Genomic DNA, 27,367 nt, shown 5'->3' on the forward strand with positions numbered 1-27,367 from the left:
AAGGAGTTCCCACATATGCTGAGCACTTGTTGGCTGCTTTTCCTTCACTCTGCGGTCCAACTCATCACAAACCATCTCAATTGGGTTGAGGTCAGGTGATTGTGGAGGCCAGGTCATCTGATGCAACACTCCATCACTCTCCTTCTTGGTCAAATGTGATCCGATTCAGGAAACTAGGTGTATGTCGCAAGTCATGAATTCACAGGAGAGCCGTTTGAATGTAAAAAATATTTTTTTATCAAACATGTGAACATGTGACCTTTCATGTGCCTTAATAACAAACTTGTATGCCATCTGTAAATATGAATAAAATTGTTAAATTACAAGCCTTGTTGGTTAAGCCACAGAAAAAGATGATTGGCTGAGATAATGGATGGGCTGGACATGCCGGGAGAGGAGTTCAGATTGGTCTGCCATATTGACGGCTGCTATCTATTTGAGCTCGTCAGTCTGTGTTGGTAATCCTGTCGAATGCGGCCTTTACATTTTTTTATTGTGTAGTTGAGCTGCATAAGTGTTGCTCTTCAATTTCTAGAAGATCAAGTTTTGAAATCAGTGGAATTAGAGTATGATAGCTAAAGAGATGGAGGAAACACCTGTCTCCTGATTACATCTTCAAACTAATGGCAACCATGGTATGGCATTCCCGACAGGGAGACGCGTCCATCATGCATGATGATGTATACAGGTAAGATAGTCTAGCGTTAGCTAGCTACATTTTCAGAAATTACACGTTTCTAATTTTGACAAAGTGATTTCATTTCAAGCTAAAGCGTACTGTTAGCTAGCTAACGTTAATTGACTTGCTCCCTAGCCGACTATTATTATAATGTTTCCCGGAGCCGTTTTCTTTTCTAGTTAGAGACAAATGTTAGCTAGCTAACATTGGACCTGGTTGGTTAGCTCCCAGCACTATGGCATTGTTGGCACTTTGTTAATTGTTGTTTTAACTAGCTAACGTTAGCTGGCTGACTCTTTTAGCTAACGTTACGTGACGTGTGTGATCTTAAACATTGTTTATCTAGCTAGGTTGATTGTTTACCTTGCTAACGTAAACTCACGTAAACTCGTACATCGCCTTGGTCCGTACAATTGCCCTTATTTTAGCGCCCCAAAAACGTAATACTTCCAGATCAACTGTAATGTCAATACCATTGTAAAGCACAATTTCTCCCCATTCCAACATGATCAATTACATGACCTAAACGCTGCCCGTATCTGCATAATTCAAGCAGGCAATGAGCCCCGTCGGGTCTTTTTAAAAATGGCGGGTGGGGAAGCGAAATTAATGCGTGATAGTGAGAAGGAGAGATGTTGTGGGAAAATTGCTTTTTTTTCAACCGATCTGTCCAATTTATCACCTTATCGCCTCTAAAATGTAAATAAAACACTATATAAAGGGTTTATATAATGTGTCATTACATACCTATTTGAAGGTTTGTGTCGAATTTGAATCGGGTTTTTAGGGCGGTGCTAAAGTGATCTTAGAAGTAAACAGCGGCTTTGAGAATGATGATCGCATGCAATGATGACGCAAAAAATGACTAGGTATCCCCCCCTTACCCCCGTCACTGTCCATTTCTTGTTTTTAAACAACGAGAGAAGTGCTACACCTGGTGGAGAGAGATTGTAAGACAGAAATAGTTGCTTTATGCGTGCTGTACGTTACGACATGACACGATGTAATGGAGGTTCCATTTTTTTCAACTTTTCTCCAATACTATAGAGCCATTACCATGTCGATCAACGCTTGAATAGAAACCTAGTTCACACCCCCGATTTTGAAGTCAACAGTCGCTACAGTCCCATTAGTTTTCTTTGTAGCCTCGTTTGAATGTTGCGGTTGAGCACATTTGTACGGAATGGGGTGAGTTTACGTTAACTAGCTATATGTCTTAAGCTAAAGTGTACTGTTAACTAGCTAGCTAAAGTTTGCTGGCTGTCTCCCTAGCGGACTTTATTATTTGTTTCCCAGAGCTGTTTGCTTTTCTAGTTAGAGCCCAATGTTAGGCATTGTTGGCACTTCGTTCACTGTTGTTTAACTAGCCAACGTTAGCTGGCTGGCTCGTTAGCTAACATTACGTGACGTGTGTACAACACCCGTTGAATATGGCCGGTGTCAGTAAACGTCTGCAAAAAAGTGTAATGAATTTGTTGCCAGCAGAGCTGGTTAGGTTGTTTTCATGTTATCCATAGGTAAACAAATCATCGGTCAGAGCGTCAAGTGCGCGCTCCGAGAGCGAAATGAGATGGGTGGGGCTAAAGCTTAAGAGGGTGTGAACGATGCTGAATGGGTGTAGACAAAGAGAGCTTCACTAGAAGGCGATTTTCTCAAAAGTGAATTTACAAGTTGATCAACTTTCAAAGCAGAATTACTTTCCCATTGTCCCTCAAATACAGTGTATGATATACCATTTTGTAGCTCTGAGTATCTACTTTTATCCAATGTAAAAAACAACATTTCACATCTTGCTACATAAGACCGAATCCAGGTTGTGAGTCACAAATAACCCTTACACAGCCTGGAGGTGTGTTGGTTCATTGTCCTGTTGAAAAACAAATGACAGTCCCAATAACAGCAAACCGAATGGGATGCCGTATCGCTGCAAAATGCTGTGGTAGCCATGCTGGATAAGTGTGCCTTGAATTCTAAATAAATCACTGACAGTGTCACTAGCAAAGCACCCCCACACCATCACACCTCCTCCATGCTTCACGGTGGGAACCACACATGCGGAGATCATCTGTTCAGCTACCCTGCGTCTCACAAAAACAGTGAACCAAAAATCTCACATTTGGACTCATCAGACCAAAGGACAGATTTCCACCACTCTAATACCCATTGCTCGTGTTTCTTGGCCCAAGCAAGTCTCTTCTTATTACTGGTTTACTTTAGTTGTGGTTTCTTTGCAGCAATTAGACCATGAAGGCCTGATTCATGAAATCTCCTCTGAACAGTTGATGTTGAGAGTTGTCTGTTACTTGAACTCTGTAAAGCATTCATTTGGGCTGCAATCTGAGGTGCAGTTAATTGCCGATTTCTGAGGCTGGTAATTATAATGAACTTATCCTCTGAGGCAGAGGTAACTCTGGGTCTAGTTTCATCAAAGCGCTTGATGGTTTTTGCAATTGCAAAATTGAAATTTTCTGGATTGACTGATCTTCATGTCTTAAAGTAATGATGGACTGTCGTTTCTCTTTGCTTATTTGAGCTGTTCTTGCCATAATATGGACTTGTCTTTTAGCAAATAGGGCTATCTTCTGTATACCAACCCTACCTTGTCACAACACAACTGATTGGCTCAAACGCAACAAGAAGGAAAGATATTACACAAATGAATTGTTAACAAGGCACACCTGTTAATTTAAATGCATTCCAGGTGACTACCTCATGAAACTGCTTGAGAGAATGCCAAGAGTGTGCAAAGCTGTCATCAAGGCAAAGAGTGGCTACTTTGAAGAATCTCAAATATAAAATATATTTTGATTCATTTAACCCTTTTTTGGTTACAACATGATTCCATATGTGTTATTTCATAGTTTTGATGTCTTCACTATTGTTCTACAGTGTAGAAAATAGTAAAAAATAAAGAGAACCCCTGGAATGAGTAGTTATGTCCAAACTTTTGACTGGTTCTATATACTGTACATACAAATATTTTTTGAATGTATTTTCCTTTATTATTTCCACTAACCCTACCATCCCTTCCCTAATTGGAGTAAACTAATGAACAACAACACAAATGCTTCTACATCCAGCTTATACATACTATGTCACACCCTTCATCTCCATTCAAACCCTCCCATCTATCTCTTAACACCATCCATATTGTATTTCTTTGCCATATATTTTTCAACTGTGCTGTGATGTTTCACAAAAGTTCTGAACCTTTCTATTCTCATAGTATTATTATATTATTGATCGATTGACTATGTCTTTTCAAATCTCCCAGTAGTGCTATCTGCAGAGTTAGCTCCAGGTAAATGTTGCAATTCTTCAGCCATTCCTGGACCTGTGACCAAAAACAAGCTACATATGGACAGTACCAAAATAAATTATCTAATGACTCTGTCTCTTCGCAGCAAAATCTGCAGAGCTGGGAAGGTTGTATCCCCCATATACACTACCGTTCAAAAGTTTGAGGTCACTTAGAAATGTCCTTGTTTTTGAAAGAAATGCAAAAAAAATGGTCCTTTAAAAAACATCAAATTGATCAGAAAGTGTAGACATTGTTAATGTTGTAAATGACTATTGTTGCTGGAAATGGCAGATTTTTTATGGAATATCTACATAGGCGTACAGAGGCCCATTATCAGCAAATATCACTCCTGTGTTCCAATGGCACGTTGCGTTAGCTAATCCAAGTTTATCATTTTAAAAGGCTAATTGATCATTAGAAAACCCTTTTGCAATTATATCACAGCTGAAAACTGTTGTCCTGATTAAAGAAGCAATAAAACTGGCCTTCTTTAGACTAGTTGAGTATCTAGAGCATCAGCATTTGTGAGTTCGAGTACAGGCGCAAAATGGCCAGAAACAAAGAACTGTCTTCAACTCGTCAGTCTATTCTTGATCTGAGAAATGAAGGCTATTCCATGCGAGAAATTGCCAAGAAACTGAAGATCTCGTACAACGCTGTCGACCTCATCAGCTGATCCAGGTAAGAAAACAAATATTGATAGAAAATAAAGGTAAATAAATGGTGTACTACTTTTGGCCAAGGATGTCAGGGAGAACCAGCTGTGCACTTGAAAAACAAAGCAATGAGAGCTCTAAACAGCTGACTGACGAAAGCAAACAATTATAAATCAATGGATAAATCTAATGCATTGGAATAAAGGCATAAGTACATTTTTTAATCAAGAATGTATGGCAAACATGCATAAAGGAGCTCGGCTGAGGCCGAAATTCAGCACTACTGAGTGGACAGCACTGCCACGTAGAAATAAATGGTTTAAACCATAACAGAGACGTGGGGTGTTATTTTCCTTTGTAAGCTTTTATTTTCATATTTACCACTATAAAACATATTTACCATTACATTTTAAAGAAAGATGAGAATGGTTAAATTAGCATTATTTACACTTGTTGCATTTATGGGAGCTACGGTCTCATTCCCCAGTAATTCGCACCGACTCTACCGATAGTTTTGTCACAACTGTTGCGTTAAATAGCAAATGTGCCTACTCTGGTCTTGGCACATGCACTCTAGCCAACAGCTTGCAGATACAGTGTGGGTAGGCAAGTTTACATGATGAGACAATGTATAAGAGCGATAATGTTTGTATTTGTCAACGTCAGTCAAGCATCGATGATCATGTCACCAGAATAAAATCATCGGCATTTATTGGAAAAAATGCACTTTCACCACCCTGTGACGTTCATCCTAATTTATTTCCTGTAGCCTAATTCAAATGGCATGGTTTCCCGAGACATATCATCACGTGACTCCAAGTTTACTTCGATATGATGGTTATTATATCAATACTTGCGCATAAAGGCGTTTCCACCGCCATTTCTCGCATAATACATTTTACCGATACAAAAAGATGCCACCATGTAGAACGAACAAATTATCTGTCTGCATGTATTAAATTGTACCAAAACTTCCTGTTTCCATTTTTTTTTAAATACGGTATGACTTTACTCGCATGGAAACGTGGTTACTGGTAGGAAAATATTTTCTTTATGCGGATTTAGAATATTCGCTTAAAATCTGTCGCCAGTAGAATGGAAACGTATGTAATGTTTCTTTCGACAATACAAAAAGTTTGTCACAAACTTTCAGGAGTCCAACGTGATTACGTCATTCACTTGTTGCGTTGAGACTACTGCCGCGTTCAAGTACTAGTCGGAACTAGGAAACACGGACTTTTCCGACTTGCTAACTGGTTGAAAGTGGCACGTGTTCAACTACAACCAATTAGCAAGTCAGACATTTTCGAGTTTCGACAAGCACTTGAACCCGACACCCTCCTCCGCCTCATAGTGCAGGAGTTTGTAATTTTGGTTTCAAACTCGAAGCATTTTCCCATTTCTATTGGCAATTAGGAAAACTGGTCTTCATAACTTTACTTAATTCCCGATATTCCCAAGGAGGGAGATGAGCTGGTATCGGGTCATTTCCATGCACGGGAGTGACATAGGAGAAGCGAAGGGAGAAGTCGTATGATTCTGCCCGCTGTCCGTCCGTTTTCCATTCCTGCTACCGCATTGTCAACCCGGAGTGATAGAAACGGAAGAGCCAGGGCCTTGGCGAATAATAAGTGTGGCACACCAGAAAACGTGAGTTTTAACAAACCTCTGATGATTGACATTAGAGTAGGGTATAGCGGATTGCCGATGGTATGCGGTGTCATAAACCGGGGGTCGAGGAGAAGATGGGCGATGACTTCATCATTCAACCGGTTTGTGTGTGCCAGCTCAGTTTACCAGCTAGGAATTGAATAGGAACGAAATAGCGGGGTTAACGCTTGGGGGAAGTAGGCTATGCTATAGGGCGTTTCAGTGTTTCCGGACGATCTCCTATTCTATCGCTTATTTTTGTCTTATGTCAATTTTGTAGACTACATGGAATGAGATTAAATTATTCACGCTTTCTTGAGCCAAATCAATGACTGCATTTGAGGTTCATTCATTTGTACTTTTTAAAAGATTGTCGTTTTCCACTTGCTTTAGGTTCTGAATGATGCAATATCGTGCGTGTGTGGTGTTTATTTTTTTTAATTTATTGTTGAGAGAAGCCATAGCTTTCATTTATTCTCTCAGGAGAATATCATATACTGAACAAAAATATAAAAGTAACACGTAGTGTTGGTCCCATGTTTCATTAGCTGAAATAAAAGATCCCAGAAATGTTCCATATGCATTAAAAGCTTATTTCAACAACAAAAAATGCACAAACTTGTTTACATCAATGTTAGTGAGCATTTCACCTTTCACCTCATTAATCCATCCACCTGACAGGTGTGGCACATCAAGAAGCTGATTAAACAGCATGATTGTTACACAGGTTCACCTTGTGCTGGGCACAAAAGGTCCCTTTAAAATGTGCAGTTGTCTTGCATAACACTAGGAAGTGTGCAATTGGCATACTGACTGGAGGAATGTCCACCAGAGCTGTTGCCAAATAATTGAATGTTAATTTCTCTACCATTACCAATGTCGTGTTTAGAGAATTTGTCACTAAGTCCAACCGGCCTCAGAACTTCAGGCCACATGTAACCACGCCAGCCCAGGACACTCTGGCTTAGACTTACTGACAAAACTGTTTGCACAACTGAAGAAGTACAGCAGAAACCGTCTCAGGGAAGCTAATTTGCATGCTCGTCGTCCTCACCAGGGTCTTGACCTGACTGCAATTCGGTGTCGTAACCGACTTCATTGGGAAAATGCTCACCTTTGATGGCTACTGGCACCCTGGAAAAGTGTGCTTTTCACAGATGAATCCCGGTTTCAACTGTACTGGGCAGATGACAGACTGTGCCTGGCGTCATGTGTGCAAGCGGTTTGCTGATGTCAATGTTGTGAACAGAGTGCCCCATGGTGGGGTTATGGAATGGGCAGGCATATGCTACGAACACAATTGCATTTTATCGATGGCAATTTGAATGCACAGTGATACTTTGACGAGCACCTGAGGCCAATAGTCGTGCAATTCATCCGCCGCCGTCACCTCATGTTAAATCATAATGCACGGCCCATGTCTTCAGGATCTGTACACAATTCCTGGAAGCTGAAAATGTCCCATTTTTCAATGGCCTGCATACTCACCAGACATTTCACCACCCATGTTTGGGATTTCCTTATGAACTGTTAAATTGTTGCATGCTGCGTTTTATAATTTGTTTGGTGTGTGTGTATATAGTCTAGCCTAACATTAGTGCAGAAGAAGATGCACTGTTTTAGATGCTTCACTACCACATTCTCTGCATAATCCAGTTTTTTTCTGAACCCACTCACCTTTTTAGGGTATGATTTAGGCTAGGTGGGTGCCAGGCCTTCTATGCACCACCAATAGTCATTCCAGCACTGTTCACTTATAACCTGTTTCACTGCTCATTTAGTCAATAGATTTTATTTCAAACCATGACGAGTGTCCATCCTCTCTTGGTGTTGTGACTCCTTTTTATAAGACTCTCTCCATACAGGGGGCACACACCTACTCATTCCAGTTTTTTTTTCTTTATTTTACTATTTTCTACATCGTAGACAAACTATGAAATAACACACATGGAATCATGTAGTAATCAAAATATATTTGATGTTCTTCGAAGTAGCCATCCTTTGCCTTGATGACAGCTTTGCACACTCTTGGCATTCTCTCAACCAGCTTCATGAAATAGTAAACTGGAATGCATTTCAATTAACCTTGGGTGCCTTGTTAATTTGAAATTTCCTTAATGCGTTTGAGCCAATCAGTTGTGTTTTGACATGGTCGGGAAGGTATAAAGAAGATAGACCAAGTCCATATTACATCAAGAACAGCTCAAATAAATGATTGCATTTCAGCAAATAAACCACCACTTAAGGACACCAATAAGAAGAGACTTGCTTAGGCCAAGGAACACGAGCACTGTCTTTTGGTCGGATGAGTCCAAATTTGAGATTTTTGGTTCCAACCGCTGTGTTTTTGTGAGACGCAGAGTAGGTGAACAGGTCTACACGTGTGGTTCCCACCGTGAAGCGATGGGGTGCTTTGCTGGTGACACTGTCAGTGAGTTATTTAGAATTCAAGGCACACTTAACCAGCATGGCTACCACAGCATTCTGCAGCGATATGCCATCCCATCTGGTTTGCACTTAGTGGGACTATTAATTTGTTTGTCAACAGGACAATGACCCAACACACACCTCCAGGTTGAGAGAATGCCAAGAGTGTGCAAAGCTGTCAAGGCAAAGGGTGGCTACTTAGAAGAATCTAAAATATGTTTTGATTTGTTTAATTAGCCACCCTTTGCCTTGACAGCTTTGCACACTCTTGGCATTCTCTCAACCAGCTTCACCTGGGATGCTTTTTCAACAGTCTTGAAGGAGTTCCCACATGCTGAGCACTTGTTGGCTGCTTTTCCTTCACTCTGCGGTCCAACTCATTTCAAACCACCAAAATTGGTTGAGGTCGGGTGATATGATGCAGCACTCCATCACGCTCCTCCTTGGTCAAATAGCCCTTACACAGCCTGGAGGGGTGTGTTGGGTCATTGTTTTTGGGATACTGTCCTCAGATAATCGCATGGTATGCTTTCATCGTAAAGCCTTTTTGAAATCTGACAAAGCTGCTGGATTAACAAGAAGTTCATCTTTAAGCTGATGTATAACACTTGTATTTTTATGAAAGTTTATTATGACTATTTCTGTGTTTTGACTTTGGCGCTCTGCAATTTCACCGGATGTTGTCGAGGTGGGTCGCTAGCGAAACGCCTGCGCCAGAAAGGTTAACAAACCTCCAGATGAGCTTCAATGCCATACAACTCTCCTTCCGTGGCCTCCAACTGCTTTTAAATGCTAGTAAAACTAAATGCATGCTCTTCTTTTTTTATTTTAATTTTTTTTATTTTATCCCATTTTCTCCCCAATTTTCGTGGTATCCAATCGCTAGTAATTACTACCTTGTCTCATCGCTACAACTCCCGTACGGGCTCGGGAGAGACGAAGGTCGAAAGCCATGCGTCCTCCGAAGCACAACCCAACCAGCCGTACTGCTTCTTAACACAGCGCGCCTCCAACCCGGAAGCCAGCCGCACCAATGTGTCGGAGGAAACACCGTGTACCTGGCCCCCTTGGCTGGCGCGCACTGCGCCCGGCCCGCCACAGGAGTCGCTGGAGCGCGATGAGACAAGGATATCCCTACCGGCCAAACCCTCCCTAACCCGGACGACGCTATGCCAATTGTGCGTCGCCCCACGGACCTCCCGGTCGCGGCCGGCTGCGACAGAGCCTGGGCGCGAACCCAGAGACTCTGGTGGCGCAGTTAGCACTGCGATGCAGTGCCCTAGACCACTGTGCCACCCGGGAGGCCCAAATGCATGCTCTTCAACCGATCGCTGCCCGCCCGACTAGCATCACTACTCTGGACGGTTCTGACTTAGAATATGTGGACAACTACAAATATCTAGGTGTCTGGCTAGACTGAACTCTCCTTCCAGATTCATATTAAGCATCTCCAATCCAAAATTAAATCTAGAATTGGTTTCGCAACAAAGCCTCCTTCATTCACGCTGCCAAACACCCTCGTAAAACTGACTATCCTACCGATCCTCGACTTCGGCGACGTCATATACAAAATAACCTCCAACACTACTCAGACTGCATCCAGTTTGCTATCACAGTGTCATCCATTTTGTCACCAAAGCACCATATACTACCCACCACTGCGACATGTATGCTCTCGTCGGCTGGCCCTCGCTACATATTCGTCGCCAAACCCACTGGCTCCAGGCCATCTAAGTCTTTGCTAGGTAAAGCTCCACCTCAGCTTACTGGTCACCATAACAACACCCACCCGTAGCACGCACTCCAGCAGGTTTATCTCACTGGTCATCCCCAAAGCCAACACCCCCTTTGGCCGCCTTTCCTTCCAGTTCTCTGCTGCCAATGACTGGAACGAATTGCAAAAAATCCCTAAAGTTGGAGACTTATCTCCCTCACTAACTTTAAGCGTCAGCTGTCAGAGCAGCTTACCGACCGCTGCAGCTGTACTCAGCCCATCTGTAAATAGCCCATCCAACTACCTACCTCATCCCCATATTGTTTAATTTTTTTTGTTCTTTTGCACACCAGTATTTCTACTTGCACATCTATCACTCCAGTGTTAATTTGCTAAATTGTAATTACTTCGCTACTATTGGCTTATTTATTGCCTTACCTCCTTACTCCATTTGCACACACTGTATATAGATTTTTCTATTGTGTTATTGACTGTACGTTTGTTTATCCCATGTGTAACTCTGTTTTTTTGTCGCACTTCTTTGCTTTATCTTGGCCAGGTCACAGTTGTAAATGAGAACTTGTTCTCAACTGGCCTACCTGGTTCTGGTTAAATAAAAAAAATATTAAAAACATGACAATTTTCCAAGCTGTTTAAAGACACAGTCAACTTAGTGTATGTAAACTTCTGACCCACAGGAATTGTGATAGTGAAATAATCTGTCTGTAAACAATTGTTGGAAAAATGACTTGTCATGCACAATGGTAGATGTCCTAACCGACTTGCCAAACTATAGTTTGTTCACAAGAAATGTGTGAAGTGGTTAAAAAATGAGTTTTAATGGCTCAAATCTGTGAACTTCTGACTTCAACTGTATATGTTGGGTTCTCATGGGGTGTGACAGTTGAGCATTTATAAGTTATTCTTCAATAAATGTATCATTCATTTATAAGTTCAAAAATTGATAGACTTAAGGGGCAATCTAACATGGGCGAGTTTGATAATGTGTGTTAAGGCCTATGGATAATTTTTTTTATCAGCATGATTTAAATTGAGCAATAAAAGACCACGTGAATTTCATGAATTAAACTAGTTTTTTTGACAGTATGGAGCACAATACCACTGAGGAGTTTAGAATGTAAGAACTCTCTCAAACTTGTATTCCATAAGCTGGGATCTGCACTATGCAGCTGTTGCAAGAGTGCATTTTTCGGGCCTCCCGAGTGGCGCAGCGGTCATAGGCACTGCATCGCAGTGTTGAGGTGTCGCTACAGCCTGGGGTTCGATCCCACAATTGGCCCAGCGTCGTCCGGGTTAGGGGAGCGATTGGCCGGGGTGGCGTTACTTGGCTCATCTCGCTCAAGCGATTCCTTGTGGTGGGCCAGGCGCCAGCAGGCTGACTTCGGTCATCAGTTGAGCGGTGTTTCCCCTGACACATTTGTGCAGCTGGCTTCCGGGTTAAGTGAGCCGGTGTTAAGAAGCGAGGTTGGCAGATCATGTTTCCGAGGATGCATGACTCAACCTTTGCCTCTTCCGACCCCATTGGGGAGTTGCAGCGATGAGACAAGATCGTAATTGGATATCGGGGAGAGAAAGGGAGTGGAAAACAAAATATTGCTTTTTTACTGGCTGTCCACTGGTAGTAAATGATGATTCATAGGCAGTTTTACTTCTTCAATTCAACTATTATTGGGTTAAAGTACACACATACTGTACCAGTCAAGTTTGGACATTCAAGGGCTACTTTATTTTTACTATTTTATACATTGTAGAATAATAGTGAAGACTTCAAAACTATGAAATAAAACCTGGAATCACGTTGCAACCAAAAAGGTGTTAAACAATATTCTTCGAAGTACCCACCCTTTGCCTTGATGACAGCTTTGCACATGCTTGGCATTCTCTCAACCAGTTTCATGAGGTAGTCACCTGGAATCCATTTAAATTAACAGGTGTGCCTTGTTAAAAGAGAAATCGTGGATTTCTTTCCTCAATGCGTTTGAGCCAATCAGTTGTGTTGTGACAAGGTAAGGGTGGTATACATAGCACTATTTGGTATAAGACCAAGTCCATATTACGTCAAGAACAGCTCAAATAGTTAAAGAGAAACGGCAGTCCATTACTTTAAAACTTGAAGGGCAGTCAATCCGGAAAGTCGCAAAAACCATCAATCGCTATGATAACTGTTTCATGAGGACCACCACAGCAAAGGAATACGCACAGTTACCTCTGCTGCAGAGGATAAGTTCCATTAGTTAACTGCACCTCAGATTGCAGCCCCAATAAATGCTTCAGAGTTCAAGTAACAGACACATCTCAACATCAACTGTTCGTGAAGGCCTGACTCACGCAGTCTCCTCTGATCCAATTGCTGCAAAGAAACCACTAAAGGACACCAATAAAAAGAAGAGGCTTGGGCGAAGAAACCAGAGTAATGGACATTAGACCGGTGGAAGTCTGTTCTGATGAGTCCAAATTTAATATTTTTGGTTTCAACTGCCGTGCCTTTGTGAGACGCAGAGTAGGTGAAGGGATGTGTGGTTCCCACTGAAGCATGGAAGAGATGGTGTGGGGGTGCTTTGCTGGTGACACTGTCAGTGAGTTATTTAGAATTCAAGGCACACTTAACCAGCATGGCTACCACAGCATTCTGCAGTCCCACTGAGTGCCAACCAGATGGGATGGTCGTTTGTCAACAGGACAATGACCCAACACACCTCCAGGCTGTGTAAGGGCTATTTGACCAAGATGGAGAGTGATGGAGTGCTGCATCATATCACCCGACCTCAACCCAGTTTAGATGGTTTGGGATGAGTTGGACCGCAGAGTGAAGGAAAAGCAGCCAACAAGTGCTCAGCATATGTGGGAACTCCTTCAAGACTGTTGGAAAAGCATCCCAGGTGAAGCTGGTTGAGAGTGCAAAGGGTGGCTAATATATATACACTGCTCAAAAAAATAAAGGGAACACTTAAACAACACAATGTAACTCCAAGTCAATCACACTTCTGTGAAATCAAACTGTCCACTTAGGAAGCAACACTGATTGACAATAAATTTCACATGCTGTTGTGCAAATGGAATAGACAAAAGGTGGAAATTATAGGCAATTAGCAAGACACCCCCAAAAAAGGAGTGATTCTGCAGGTGGTGATCACAGACCACTTCTCAGTTCCTATGCTTCCTGGCTGATGTTTTGGTCACTTTTGAATGCTGGCGGTGCTTTCACTCTAGTGGTAGCATGAGACGGAGTCTACAACCCACACAAGTGGCTCAGGTAGTGCAGTTCATCCAGGATGGCACATCAATGCGAGCTGTGGCAAAAAGGTTTGCTGTGTCTGTCAGCGTAGTGTCCAGAGCATGGAGGCGCTACCAGGAGACAGGCCAGTACATCAGGAGACGTGGAGGAGGCCGTAGGAGGGCAACAACCCAGCAGCAGGACCGCTACCTCCGCCTTTGTGCAAGGAGGTGCACTGCCAGCGCCCTGCAAAATGACCTCCAGCAGGCCACAAATGTGCATGTGTCAGCATATGGTCTCACAAGGGGTCTGAGGATCTCATCTCGGTACCTATTGGCAGTCAGGCTACCTCTGGCGAGCACAACATTCCTCTGAAAAGGCAGCGTGCGAAATTCAAAAATATTTTTTTGAAATATGTAACTTTCACACATTAACAAGTCCAATACAGCAAATGAAAGCTAAACATCTTGTTAATCTACCCATTGTGTCCGATTTAATAAAAATAATAATGTTTTACAGCGAAAACACAACATATATTTATGTTAGATCACCACCAAATCCCAAAAACACACAGCCATTTTTCCCAGCCAAAGATAGTCAGAAGCAGAAATAGAGAAAATCACTAACCTTTGATAATCTTCATCAGATGACACTCATAGGACATCTTGTTACACAATACATTTGTTTTGTTCGATAATGTGCATATTTATATCCACAAATCTCGGTTTACATTGGCGCCATGTTCAGAAATGCCTCCAAAATATCCGGAGTAATTAGAGCCACGTCAAATAACAGAAATACTCATCATAAACTTTGATGAAAGATACATGTTTTACATATATAATTAAAGATACACTTGTTCTTAATGCAACCGCTGTGTCATAAACTTTACGGAAAAAGCATACCATGCAATCTGAGACGGCGCTCAAATACACAACATTTCTCCGCCATGTTGGAGTCAACAGAAATGCGAAATTACATCATAAGTATTCCCTTACCTTTGATCTTTCATCAGAATGCAGTGCCAGGAATCCTAGTTCCACAATAAATCGTTTTGTTCGATAATGTCCAATTAGCTACTTTTGCTAGCACGTTTAGTTCACATGTCCAAAGGCTGGCGCCGGACAAACTTCAAAGTTATATTCCAGGTCGAATAAACTGGTCAAATTAAGTAGAGAATTAATCTTCAGGATGTTATCATAAATATCCAATAACGTTCCAACCGGAGCATTTGTTTTTGTCTACAGAGTAATGGAACACATGGCCATATCATGACTAGCGCGCGTGACCAGGAACTAGCATTCTGCCAGACCACTGACTCAAATAGCTGCCATCTGGCCCCACATCACACTAGAGGCTTCATTCCACGTTCTACTGACTGTTGACATCTAGTGGAAGGCGTAGGAAGTGCGAACATCCATATCTTACTGGGATGTGAATAGACGATGAGTTTAACATTAACCAGCCCCAGAATTTCCACTTCCTGTTTGGAAGTTTGCCTGCCATATGAGTTCTGTTGTACTCACAGACATAATTCAAACAATTTTAGAAACTTCAGAGTGTTTTCTATCCAATAGGAATAATACTATGCATATATTAGCATCTGGGACAGAGTAGGAGGCAGTTCACACTCGGCACGTGATTCATCCAAAGTGAAATTGCTGCCCCCTACCCCTAAAAAGTTAACTGCCTTGTTCAGGGGCAGAATGACTTTTTTTATTTTTTTTAACCTAGTCACCTCGGGGATTCGATCTTGCAAACTTTCGGTTACTAGTCCAACGCCCTAACCACTAGGCTACCTGCCAAACTAGTCCGGTCAAGACCTTGGTGAGGATGCTGAGCACGCAGATGAGCTTCCCTGAAACTGTTTCTGACAGTTTGTGCAGAAATTATTTTGTTGTGCAAACCCACAGATCATCAGCTGTCTGGCTGGCTGGTCTCAGACGATCCTGCAGGTGAAGAAGCCGGATGTGGAGGTCCTGGGCTGGCGTGGTTATACATGGTCTACGGTTGTGAGGCCGATTGGACGTACTGCCAAATTCTCTAAAACGACATTGGTAGAGAAATGAACATTCAATTCTCTGGCAACAGCTCTTGTTGGATTATCTTGGCAAAGGAGAAATGCTTGTGTATATGGACATTTTTTTTGATCTTTTATTTCAACTCCTGAAACATGGGACCAACACTTCACATTGCGTTTTTATATTTTTGTTCTGTGTAGAACGGTGTCTTTATTTTAATTCAAAAGTATCTGTCATCTGATTACAATATTTTAGCTGGTAACGTAACTATTTTTATAATCTGTTACTCTGAAACATGTAATCCGTTTCTCCCTAACCTTGTATGTGCGCACGCACAACGCGTGTGTGTGTGCGCCAACAGCTCCTGTGGTTTCACATGTGATTGTAGATGCATAACATGAGTGCATGTCTTCCTCTGTGTTTAGTGTCATTGTCTGAGTGCTGTCACAGTGAGGTTTTTATTTATTTTTAATAAAGGGATATGATCTCCCCTGTACCTTGCCTTCTTTCTTTTGGAAATTTGCCTGACTGAAAGCCTGTAATGTAGCCTAGTCCAATTCCCCTGTGGGGATTTGTCATGGTACCCACACACTGCTACAACAGTGTGGGCATCTGCAATCAGACACAAACACGCCTCCCCCACATACACAGCCAATAATAACATTCCTCTTTCTTCCTGCCAGAAGCATCAGCTATAGCATGCCCACACATTATCTCTGAGGTCCTGAAACACACACCACACTAACAGGCAGACATGGATCTCCATTAGCATGGATTAACCGTTTTGTCAGTTTATGTATACATGCTTTTTTTTTTTTTTTAAGATGCACTATGCAGAAATTGATCCGCCATTTCCTGGTTGCTAAAATTCTAATAGGCTAATTTCAGTTTGACAAAACACGTATAATATAGAGAATCATTGTACCATCTAAACCATTGTGAAATATATTTCCCATAACCAAAAATATTGTGTTTTCAGCTGCTTGATACCGGTGTTCAAAAGGAAAAGACGCAAGAACGAAGCATAGAAATTGAAAGCATGTGCGCCATGCGAATGACTAATTTCTATGTGAATTTGGTCAGATCCCTCCAAAAATGTATGCGTCACGCTGCATTTGTTTTGCCAGAGGTTGCAAGGGAGTAATGTTGTGTAACTGGGTTAGAGCAGGCACAGCAGTGTTTAGACAAAGGCCCTAGGCTCTCCCAATCTGTCAGCTAGCCTCTCACTGCTTCTGTCCTCTACTGCATTTAAACACACACACACACACACTCTGCTTAGATTAACAGGACTTGGATGGCTGGAAGGATGCTTTGCAAACTTCACTTGAGACATACATTATGAATTATATTAAAACAAGTCTTACTATATCGATCTCTGTCTCCTAGACTGGTTCCGGACCCTGAGGCAGCACAGAGGCCTCTGACTGAGGCAGCAGCAGTATGAGTGTGGGTGAGGGCCAGTTCTACAGTGTGCAGGTGGGTGACTCCACCTTCACTGTTCTGAAGCGCTACCAGGAGCTCAGGGCCATCGGCTCCGGGGCACAGGGCATTGTCTGGTAAGACGACCGTTATGTAGACGAGAAATATGCCCTCTAATAGGTTCAGTGAGTTTCACTTAATTTTTTATACCAGTCAAATCCTCGTATCTCCACAAGTGCATTCCATTTGGGATTGGGCCATAGGTTGGGTAGTCCTAGAACTAGGCTAGCTACTGTTCTCTATTCTACAAGAATGAAAGGTTCTATGAGTGTCTCTTAGCCTTGCTCTAGCATGAGTCATGGCACATATTTTTCTCTCCATCCTCCCTTTACCCCCACCACTCTTTCTTCCTTTTTCACCCTTCTCTTTCTCTCCAGCTCTGCTCTAGACTCAGTGTTAGGTTTTCCCGTGGCAGTAAAGAAGCTGTGTCGGCCATTCCAGAACCAGACTCATGCCAAGCGGGCCTACAGGGAACTGGTGCTGCTCAAATGTGTCGACCACAAAAACGTATGGCACCCGATTGTTAACAAGCTACTGTTTGAATGCCCTCTGCCCTGCCTACTGAGCTGATTGTCTATTTTAAACTGACACATGCCGTATGATGCAAAAAGAATGACCTAATAGATACAATAAAGCAATACCTTGATATTACCTGTTTATAACCTATATTCTATTAATAATCTGTTCAGCTGATGAGTGGCGTTTGTCTGTCCTCCAGATTATCAGGTTGATCAATGTGTTCACGCCTCAGAAGTCACTGGAGGAGTTTCAGGACCTGTGAGTCTTCTTGTACCTGTGATCTTTCTTTTATTGTTGAGTAGTTCTGCGCTACATTCCAATGCGTGACGTAATTCTACATGTACTCTACGAGTGTGGACATTGAAACAGGGCCCTAGTCTTCAACTCAAATCCAGTTTGAATAGTAAAAGATTGGCGAGAACGTCTATCAGCAAACCTATGGGTATCACTGTATCAATCTCTGCTTGTTCTTATGTCCTTCTCCTTTCCTCTCCCGGTCTCTGTGCCAGCTACTTAGTGATGGAGCTAATGGATGCCAGTCTGTGCCAGGTGATCCACATGGACCTGGACCATGAGAGGATGTCCTACCTGCTCTACCAGATCCTCTGTGGCATCAGACACCTGCACTCCGCTGGCATCATCCACAGGGTGAGGAGCACACACACACACCTGCGCACGCTCACACACCTGCATGAATGCAGCACGTGTGCACACATCAGCATAAACACTGACTACATACAGTGCCTTCAGATAGTATTCAGACACCTTGACTTTTTCCACATTTTGTTACGTTGCAGCCTATTTCTAAAATTGATTAAATATTTATTTTCTCAGCAAACTAAACTCAATACCCCATAATGACAAAGCGAAAATGTTTTTTTTTTGATAATTTATAACAAATAGAAAAAAACGAAATACCTTATTTACATTTTCAGACCCTTTGCTATGAGACTCAATTGATCTCCGGTGTATCCTGTTTCCATTGATCATCCTTGAGATGTTTCTGCAACTTGATTTTAGTCCACTTGTGGTAAATTCAATTGATTGGACATGATTTGGAAAGGCACACACCTGTCTATATAAGGTTCTACAGTTGACAGTTCATGTCAGAGCAAAAACCAAGCCATGAGGTCGAAGGAGTTGTCCGTACAGCTCCGAGGCACAGATCTGGGGAAGGGTACCAAAACATTTCTGCAGCATTGAAGGTCCCCAAAAGCACAGAATCCTCCATTCTTAAATGGATGAAATTTGGAACCACCAAGACTCTTCCTAGAGCGTGCCAAACTGCGCAATCGGGGGAGAAGGTCCTTGGTTAGGGAGGTAACCAAGAACCTGATGGTCACTCTGACAGAGCTCCAGAGTTCCTCTGTGGAGATGGAAGAACCTTCCAGAAGGACAACCATCTCTGCAGCACTCCACCAATCAGGCCTTTATGTTAGTGGCCAGACGGAAGCCACTCTTCAGTAAAAGGCACATGACAGCTCGCTTGGAGTTTGCCAAAAGGCACCTAAAGGATTCTCAGACCATGAGAAACAAGATTGAACTCTTTGGCCTGAATGCCAAGCATCATGTCTGGAGGAAACCTGGCACCATCCCTACGGTGAAGCATGGTCGGGACAGCATCGTGCTGTGGGGATGGGTTTTCAGCGGCAGTGACTGGGAGACTAGTCAGGATTGAGGAAAAGGTGTACGGAGCAAAGTACAGAGATCCTTGATGAAAACCTGCTCAGGAACTCAGACTGGGGCGAGGGTTCACCTTCCAACAGGACAATGACCCTAAGCACACAGCCAAGAATGCAAGAGTGGCTTCGGGACAAGTCTCTGAATGTCCTTGAGTGGCCCTGCCATAGCCTGGACTTGAACCCGATCGAACATCTCTGGAAAGACCTGAAAATAGCTGTGCAGCTATGTTCTCCAACGCGACAGAGCTTGAGAGGATCTGCAGTGAAGAATGAAGAGGAACTCCCCAAATACAGGTGTGCCAAGCTTGTAGCGTCATACCCAAGAAGACTTGAGGGTGTAATCGCTGCCAATGGTGCTTCACCAAAGTACTGAGTAAAGGTTCTGAATACTTAAGTAAATGTGATATTTCAGTATTTTATTTTGAATACATTTGCAAAAAATGTCAAACTTGTTTTTACTTTGTCATTATGTGGTATTGTGTGTAGATTGATGGGGGGGTTAATTTAATCAATTTTAGAATAGGGCTGTAACGATGTGGAATAAGTCAAGGGGTCTGAATGCGAGTGTCGCATTCCGCTACACTCGCGTTAACATCTGCTAACCATGTGTATATGACCATTTTAAAATTGTATACTTTCCGAATGCGCTGTATGCTCTATCCCTCTCTCCCTATAGGATCTGAAGCCCAGTAACATAGTGGTCAAGTCAGACTGTACTCTGAAGATCCTGGACTTTGGATTGGCCAGAACGGCCTGCACCAACTTCATGATGACCCCTTATGTGGTGACTAGGTACTACAGGGCCCCAGAGGTCATCCTGGGCATGAAGTACAAGGAGAATGGTAAGTTGGAACAAGGCTATTGTTGTGTCTCAAACCACACCCTAATTCCCCTGTAATGCACTACCCTTGACACTCTGTTTTTGGTTAAAAGTATTGAACTTGGGAAATGGTGTCAATTAGGACACAGCCTAATATACAGTATATTTTTGTGTCTGCATGCTACTAATCTGACTAACCCACTAACAAGTCCTAGGTTCTGTGTGTATTGTGTACCACTGAACAGAGTTGTCCCATTCCAAAAGGTACTGATGTGTTAGAGTGATTGGAATTCCTCAGTGCCTGGTTACAACCTGCAATAACAAATTGCATAAGAATTTGAAAGGAGTGTCGTGGAAATTCTTACACGGGCCCACTTGAATTTAATCTTAAATTAATAATGGTTTATAATCAGCGTGCTGGAGAGGTTCCAACCAAGTTAATGCATCAAGTACACATGTCGATTAGGAGCTCTAACTTGGCAGTCCCGTTAGTTCCCTTTATATACTGACAAATTATATTTGCATGATTTAGCTTATTCATAATGTTTGCTCATTCATGTGACGACCAATACTGGGTCATGCATGTGACGGACCAAAACATCACAAGACTTCTTCTCTCTAAGCTGAGACCTTGAAACTGAGATCCCCTTCTCTAAACAAGGTTCTGGGTGTACTGCCAAATTGCAGATGCTGATAGTGAGGATTCGTTCAATCAGTCACTTGCATGAACACAGAAATTGGTTTAGAGAAAAGCACACACAGAAATTGGTTATTAGAAAAGAACAAACGTTAAATGTCCATCACATTCATCTTATCACCTGTGTGATGATAATCATTGCATTTAGTTTTCTTCTCTATCATATTTCTCTTAAATTAAGGGAAAGCTCTGAAGGCCGTGAGGCGATACGTAAAGCTTATTAAAGATCAGTGATACTATCAAGAGCAGTGTGCGGTTTCCTTCTTCATTCATCTTATTCAACTGTTGCCATGCACCTGCAAAAAGTTTGCTCAGATGTGCGAGTGCCTTTTGAATTTTAAAGTAAGGGAAGTCGACACATAAAACCAGACACTTCAAGCCCTTCGTTCTGTATTATACAATCTAATTAGTATGGTAATATTATCATCATAATAAAGGTTATACTTCTATTAACGGCAATTCATTTATCAAACATACACAGCATGTTCAATAACCCCAATTTAGACAAACTAAGAAAAGAGAACTTGCTGCAGCACATTTTGGCAATTTGGGATCCCCAACTTCCAAACAGGGATTCCAACCAAGTTGCAGGCGTCCCCTCTGGTTGTGGGGAATTATTCTTAGCAACAGTGGCAATGTGTTCGGCGAGATCAGTCATATTAGAAGAGTGATCTGGGACAAAAGTACAACATTCATCGCCGATATACACACGAACGCACTATACATGCACATGGATTTAGTACGGTAGTGGTGGAGTAGGGGCCTGAGGGCACACAGTGTGTTGTGAATCTATTGTAATGTTTTTTAAATTGTATAAACTGCCTTAATTTTGCTGGACTCCAGGAAGAGTAACAGCAGCTAATGGGGATCCATAATAAATACAAATGATTGCACAAGTGCCTCCTTGACCTACCAAGAGATAGTCAGGAGCCTCTCTGTTTGCAGAGCCAATTTACGCAATTCTTTAGGCATTGCCAATTTTCTCTACGTCTCTAGAGATCTCCCATATTTGGTCTAGGGTACATGCATATTGACTTTCACAGGGAAGAGAGAGAACATGTTATAACAGTTTCACACCAACCTTGATAAGAATGAGATTGCAGCTTGGGCTAACCTTGCCCCAATCTAGTGGCTCTCCTCACATTTTAGGTGTATAGCTCTGTCTCTAGAAGCCTCGACTTTCCAAACCATAATTATAACTATTGATTAATTGTCCAACCCAAATTTCGAATGGCAGTCCTTAGAATCAACTTGAAGCACTATCCCTTTAATTTAAGACCCTCAATTTAGTTCACACTATTCTTGGTCAAATTATCCCTTCCATGCATCTAGACACCATCTGTGGTCACTTTTGCCATAGAGGAGAGACCAGAACAACAGTTTTTAGTTCAGGGCATTTCTGATTCAGGAAATCCAGACAAATTTATTTATTGTATGACAAACTATTACTGCTACCAATATTCTTAATACAGATTTCTAAAACAAATGTTAGAGAATAACAACACAGTTGAAACCATTATTTTTTATATATATCAGCAAAAAAAGAAACGACCCTGTCTTTCAAAGATAATTTGTAAAAATCCAAATAACTTTACAGATCTTAATTGTAAAGAGTTTAAACACTGTTTCCCATGCTTGTTCAATGAACCATAATTAATGAACATGCACCTGTGGAACAGTCGTTAAGACACTAACAGCTTAGACGGTAGGCAATTAAGGTCACAGTTATGAAAACTTAGGACACTAAAGAAACCTTTCTACTGACTCTGAAAAACACAAAGAAAGATTCCCAGGGTCCCTGCTCATCTGCGTGAACATGCCTTAGGCATGCTGCAAGGAGGCATTGAGGACTGCAGATGTGGCCATGGCAAGAAATTGCAATGTCTGTACTATGAGACGCCTAAGACATTGCTACAGGGCGGACAGCTGATCATCCTCGCAGTGGCAGAACACGTGTAACGGCTGCACAGGATTGGTACATCCGAACATCACACCTGCAGGACAGGTACAGGATGGCAACAACTGCCTGAGTTACACCAGGAATGCACAATCCCTACATCAGTGCTCAGACTGTCCGCAGTAGGCTGAGAGAGGCTGGACTGAGGGCTTGTAGGCCTGTTGTAAGGCAGGTCCTCACCAGACATCACCGGCAACAACGTCGTCTATGGGCACAAACCCACCGTCGCTGGACCAGACAGGACTGGCAAAAAGTGCTCTTCACTGACTAGTTGCGGTTTTGTCTCACCAAGGGTGATGGTTGGATTCGCGTTTATCGTCGACGGAATGAGCGTTACGCTGAGGCATGTACTCTGGAACGGGTTGGAGTTGGAGGGTCCGTCATGGTCTGGGGCGGTGTGTCACAGCATCGTCGGACTGAGCTTGTTGCCATTACCTGCTATCTCAATGCTGTGCGTTACAGGGAAGACCTCCTCCCTCATGTGTTACCCTTCCTGCAGGCTCATCCCGACATGACCCTCCAGCATGACAATGCCACCACGCACAGAACGAGCAGTATGGCTGATTTCCTGCAAGACAGGAATGTCGGTGTTCTGCCATGGCCAGCAAAGAGCCCGGATCTCAATCCCATTGAGCATGTCTGGGACCTGTTGGATCGGAGGGTGAGGGCTAAGGCCATTCCCCCCAGTAATGTCTGGGAACTCGCAGGTGCCTTGGTGGAATAGTGGGGTAACATCTCACAGCAAGAACTGGCAAATCTGGTGCAGTCCATGAGGAGGAGATGCACTTAATGCAGCTGGTGGCCACACCAGATACTGACTGTTACTTTTGATTTTGATCCTCCCTTTGTTCAGGGACACATTATTCCATTTCTGTTAGTCACATATCTGTGGAACTTGTTCAGTTTGTCTCAGTTCTTGAATGTTATGTTCATACAAATATTTACACATGTTAAGTTTGCTGAAAATAAACGCAGTTGACGGTGAGAGAACGTTTTCTTTTTTTGCGTTTTTTTTGTTGAGTTATATGTTTTTAAATTGGCTTATACTCCCCTATCATCTTGGCGAACTCACTGCAGAGTTACAGGTCAGGGAGTTAGAGGGCTTATTCTGCCCTTGAATTGCGTTCCCATGCAAAATCAGACAGATGGCCAACAACTAAATCTTCAATAAAACTCCCAAAGCGTGACTTTTCTTGAATGAATATATTGAAAATGTTTGTTGTGAAACTGCAAAATACAGAAAAGGATATACTTTAGTATTCCAATCGACATATTGTAGCTGTACATTATACCTTTCAAGTTGCATGAAAATACAAAGCACGTGCCAAGGTACCATGCATCTGGCATGACGCCAAACCATATAGCTAATTGTTACTCATATGGTAATTGGCTAACTCCTTTCATTACCCTAATAATGTACAACCATCTCTGTAGAATAACAAAGCATTTTACACTAGAAACAAAACTACAGTGTTGTGTATTTTACAAATAGTTTGCATGAGCAAAGTAATACAGCTGACGGCATACATGCAAGGCAATTTGTGTGAGTAAATGCAACCAACCAACATTGATAGGTAAGCAGCTCTATCAATAACAAGCTTATCACTAGCTAAATGCTTGAATCGAACTTACAAAAAAAAAATTCCGAGGTTGAAGCGTGACAAGAAATAACTACACTGAAAGACCTGCACCGTAGCGTTGTTTTTAGCTGCTTCTATGCGTGCGGAACGAATTCTCTACTTCCTGTTTGCGTACAGTCTTTCTAAGTACCAGAAAGCTCCACTAGGGGGCGAGTAACACCATGGAACACAATGAAAATCCATCTTAACCATTGTAATAAAATTATCTGTTACCTTCTAACAGGATGGCAGCACAGGGCTAATCCTAAGGGAGAAATCCCAACCATCCAACAGACCCAATCTGGTGATATGTGTTATTGACGCAAGACGAAAACAATGAAGACAACAGCAATACAGATCACTTGATGTGGGGAAAATCCAAACGGATTGAGGTTAACTGTCAACCATTTCCAACATCTTTTTTCCCTTTTTACAGACAGGCATGTGAAGAAAATCAATTTGCGTATTTACTCTTGTACATCTTCAACGATTCTCTTTTTACTTGCTTTGCACCATATGTATCTTCCGTACATATTTAATAACACCACTTATTCAAAAACACCATGTTATTTGTAGTGGCTGCAGACCACGTAGAATTTTCTTATAAATGCCGAAAGACAGCTGTCAGCGGGGCTTTCCATGGTACCGTTATGCCCTCACGCTAGTCTTCTCATAAAACTAGTGAATATCCTTCTCTCTAAGACTATGGGTACCTTTTTTATGCGTTACTCACCTTGATTTTAATTTTCATCATATTTTTATTCAGATTCATTTAAATGGACTTACTGAAATCAGTTGCCGTCCCTCATTTGTTCGCTGATGTCTCCTGGGTAGCTCACAGTAAGGGTCTGGGCGGGTCATCTTTTGGTCAAATGGGAATTTACCCTCAGGCTTCTTAAAATGCGCCACCGGTTTGCCTCGCAGACCCCCACTGGAAATTCTTACACAGACACTAAGTCAATCTTTAAATGAATCATTGTTTATTATCAGCGCGCTGGAGATGTTCCAAGAAACTTAGAGCTCCTAATCGACATGTGTACTTGGTGCATTAACTGGGCAGTCCCATTTAGTTCCCGTATATACTGACAAGTTATATTTGCATGATTTAGCTTATTCATAATTAATGTTTGCTTCATTCATGTGACGACCAATACTGGGTCATGCATGTGACAGACCAAAACCTCACAAGGCTGCTTCTCTCTAAGCTGAGACCTTGAAACTGAGAGATCCCTTTCTGTAAAACAAGGTTCTGGGTGTACTGCCAAATTGCAGATACTGATAGTGAGGATTTGTTCAATCAGTCACTTGCATGAACACAGAAATTGGATATTAAAAAAGAACAAACATAAAAAATGTCCATCAGTGGGTTGGTTTTAAAATGGAGTGCTGTTGGTCATGTTTGGTGTATCCAAGGACCTTGAAGGGTTGGATGAATCTTTTTAATTGACCATAGTTAGTGATTCTACTAAACTATTGTGGTGGCTGATCAAGGTTAGAGAACGAACAGTGACTGATCATGCCGTTCTGATCATACTGCTTGATCATGTTTATATTGATGATGGTTGTTGAATGCTGATGGTTCTGTGCTGCTCTGCAGTTGACCTGTGGTCTGTTGGCTGCATCATGGCTGAGATGATTGCACACAAAATCCTCTTCCCTGGAAAAGACTGTATCCTTTGTGCGTGCGTGTTCGTTCCACTTATGACACATCACTCTGATATGAGAATTTGTATGTAGCAGTGTTACGTAGTGAATGGTATTCCATTTATGTTTTTGTTATCGATGTATAGTAGTCGAACCTACTTCCTGTGTAGGAAGTTAAGGCACATTTTTCCAGTGCATTAAAAGTTTCCAATTGGCCTTTGATCAAAGGAAAATACCTCTAAGTCGTCATCAGGGCTGAAATACAGGAAAGGGGAGGGGTTTAAGAACATTTGTTAAAGGCACACAGTCTAAAGCAAATACTATCCACGCCCTGATCACATCCTATTGTACCAGCTACACACACACACACACTCGTACACAGCGAGGTTTGCGTTAGCCAGAAATATCTGGCTTTTGGCCTTTTTGAATTTTATTTAAATAAATAAAAAATGGTAATCACAATTGGCGCCAGGCTATTGTCTGGGAGAAAAAAATCTAATTGCGAAAGAATGCATTTTTATTTATTTTTTTGCTTATTCGCTGTGGTGGGAAAAGTACACAATTGTCATACTTGAGTAAAAGTAAAGATGCCTTAATAGAACATTACTTAAGTATATTTAAAACCAAATACTTTTACTCAAGTATCAAAAGTAAATGTTATTGCTAAAATATACTTAAGTATCAAAAATATATAAATCATTTTACATTCCTTATATTAAGCTAACCAAACATATTCATTTACGGATAGTCAGGGGCACACTCCAACACTCAGACATAATTTACAAACGAAGCATTTGTGTTCGGTGAGTATGTCAGATAAGATGCAGTAGGGATGGTTCTCTTGATGTGTGTGAATTGCACCATTTTCCTGTGTTCATAATGTAACGAGTACTTTTGGGTGCCAGGGAAAATGTGTGGAGTAAAAAGTACATTACTAAAGAAAATAATGTAGTGAAGTAAAAGTTGTCAAAAAATATAAATAGTAAAGTAAAAAAAAAAAAAACGACTTAACTAAAAATACTTTAAAGTACTACTTAAGTACTTTACGCCACTGCCTATTTGATGTAAATACATTTGACCAGTCATGCTTATCGGTCTATGGGTTAATTTGCATAATTTAATTGGCACATTTGTATATTCGTTATAGATACAGGGCCTTTGAGCGGAAAATCTGTCGGACAGCACTTTTATTATCCCAATTATTGCTAACAATTCTAAAAGCAGTCATGTGTTAAAAATAGTTTTGGCCACGATTTAAAAATAGCTA

General features: G+C 41.8%; 1 protein-coding gene across 8 annotated transcripts in view; it reads left to right on the forward strand.

Annotated features, from left to right (window-relative positions):
• The first annotated feature begins 528 nt into the window (after positions 1 to 528).
• Positions 529 to 27,367, forward strand: part of LOC120048203 (mitogen-activated protein kinase 9-like) — a 42,634-nt gene continuing 15,795 nt past the window's right edge. For 4 of the 8 annotated variants that reach the window (XM_038993978.1, XM_038993980.1, XM_038993974.1 and 1 more), the window contains exons 1-6: positions 5,952 to 6,286; positions 17,070 to 17,239; positions 17,540 to 17,669; positions 17,881 to 17,939; positions 18,191 to 18,329; positions 20,040 to 20,205. In XM_038993978.1, coding sequence (XP_038849906.1) covers positions 17,124 to 17,239; positions 17,540 to 17,669; positions 17,881 to 17,939; positions 18,191 to 18,329; positions 20,040 to 20,205 — 610 coding nt within the window. In that variant the 5' untranslated portion in view covers positions 5,952 to 6,286; positions 17,070 to 17,123. Of the gene's footprint in view, positions 689 to 5,950; positions 6,287 to 17,069; positions 17,240 to 17,539; positions 17,670 to 17,880; positions 17,940 to 18,190; positions 18,330 to 20,039; positions 20,206 to 27,367 lie in introns of those variants that run through there. The other 4 variants (XM_038993975.1, XM_038993981.1, XM_038993979.1 and 1 more) reach the window with 4 other exon arrangements.

The sequence above is a fragment of the Salvelinus namaycush genome, chromosome 5, assembly GCF_016432855.1.
Source record: "Salvelinus namaycush isolate Seneca chromosome 5, SaNama_1.0, whole genome shotgun sequence".
NCBI lineage: Eukaryota > Metazoa > Chordata > Actinopteri > Salmoniformes > Salmonidae > Salvelinus > Salvelinus namaycush.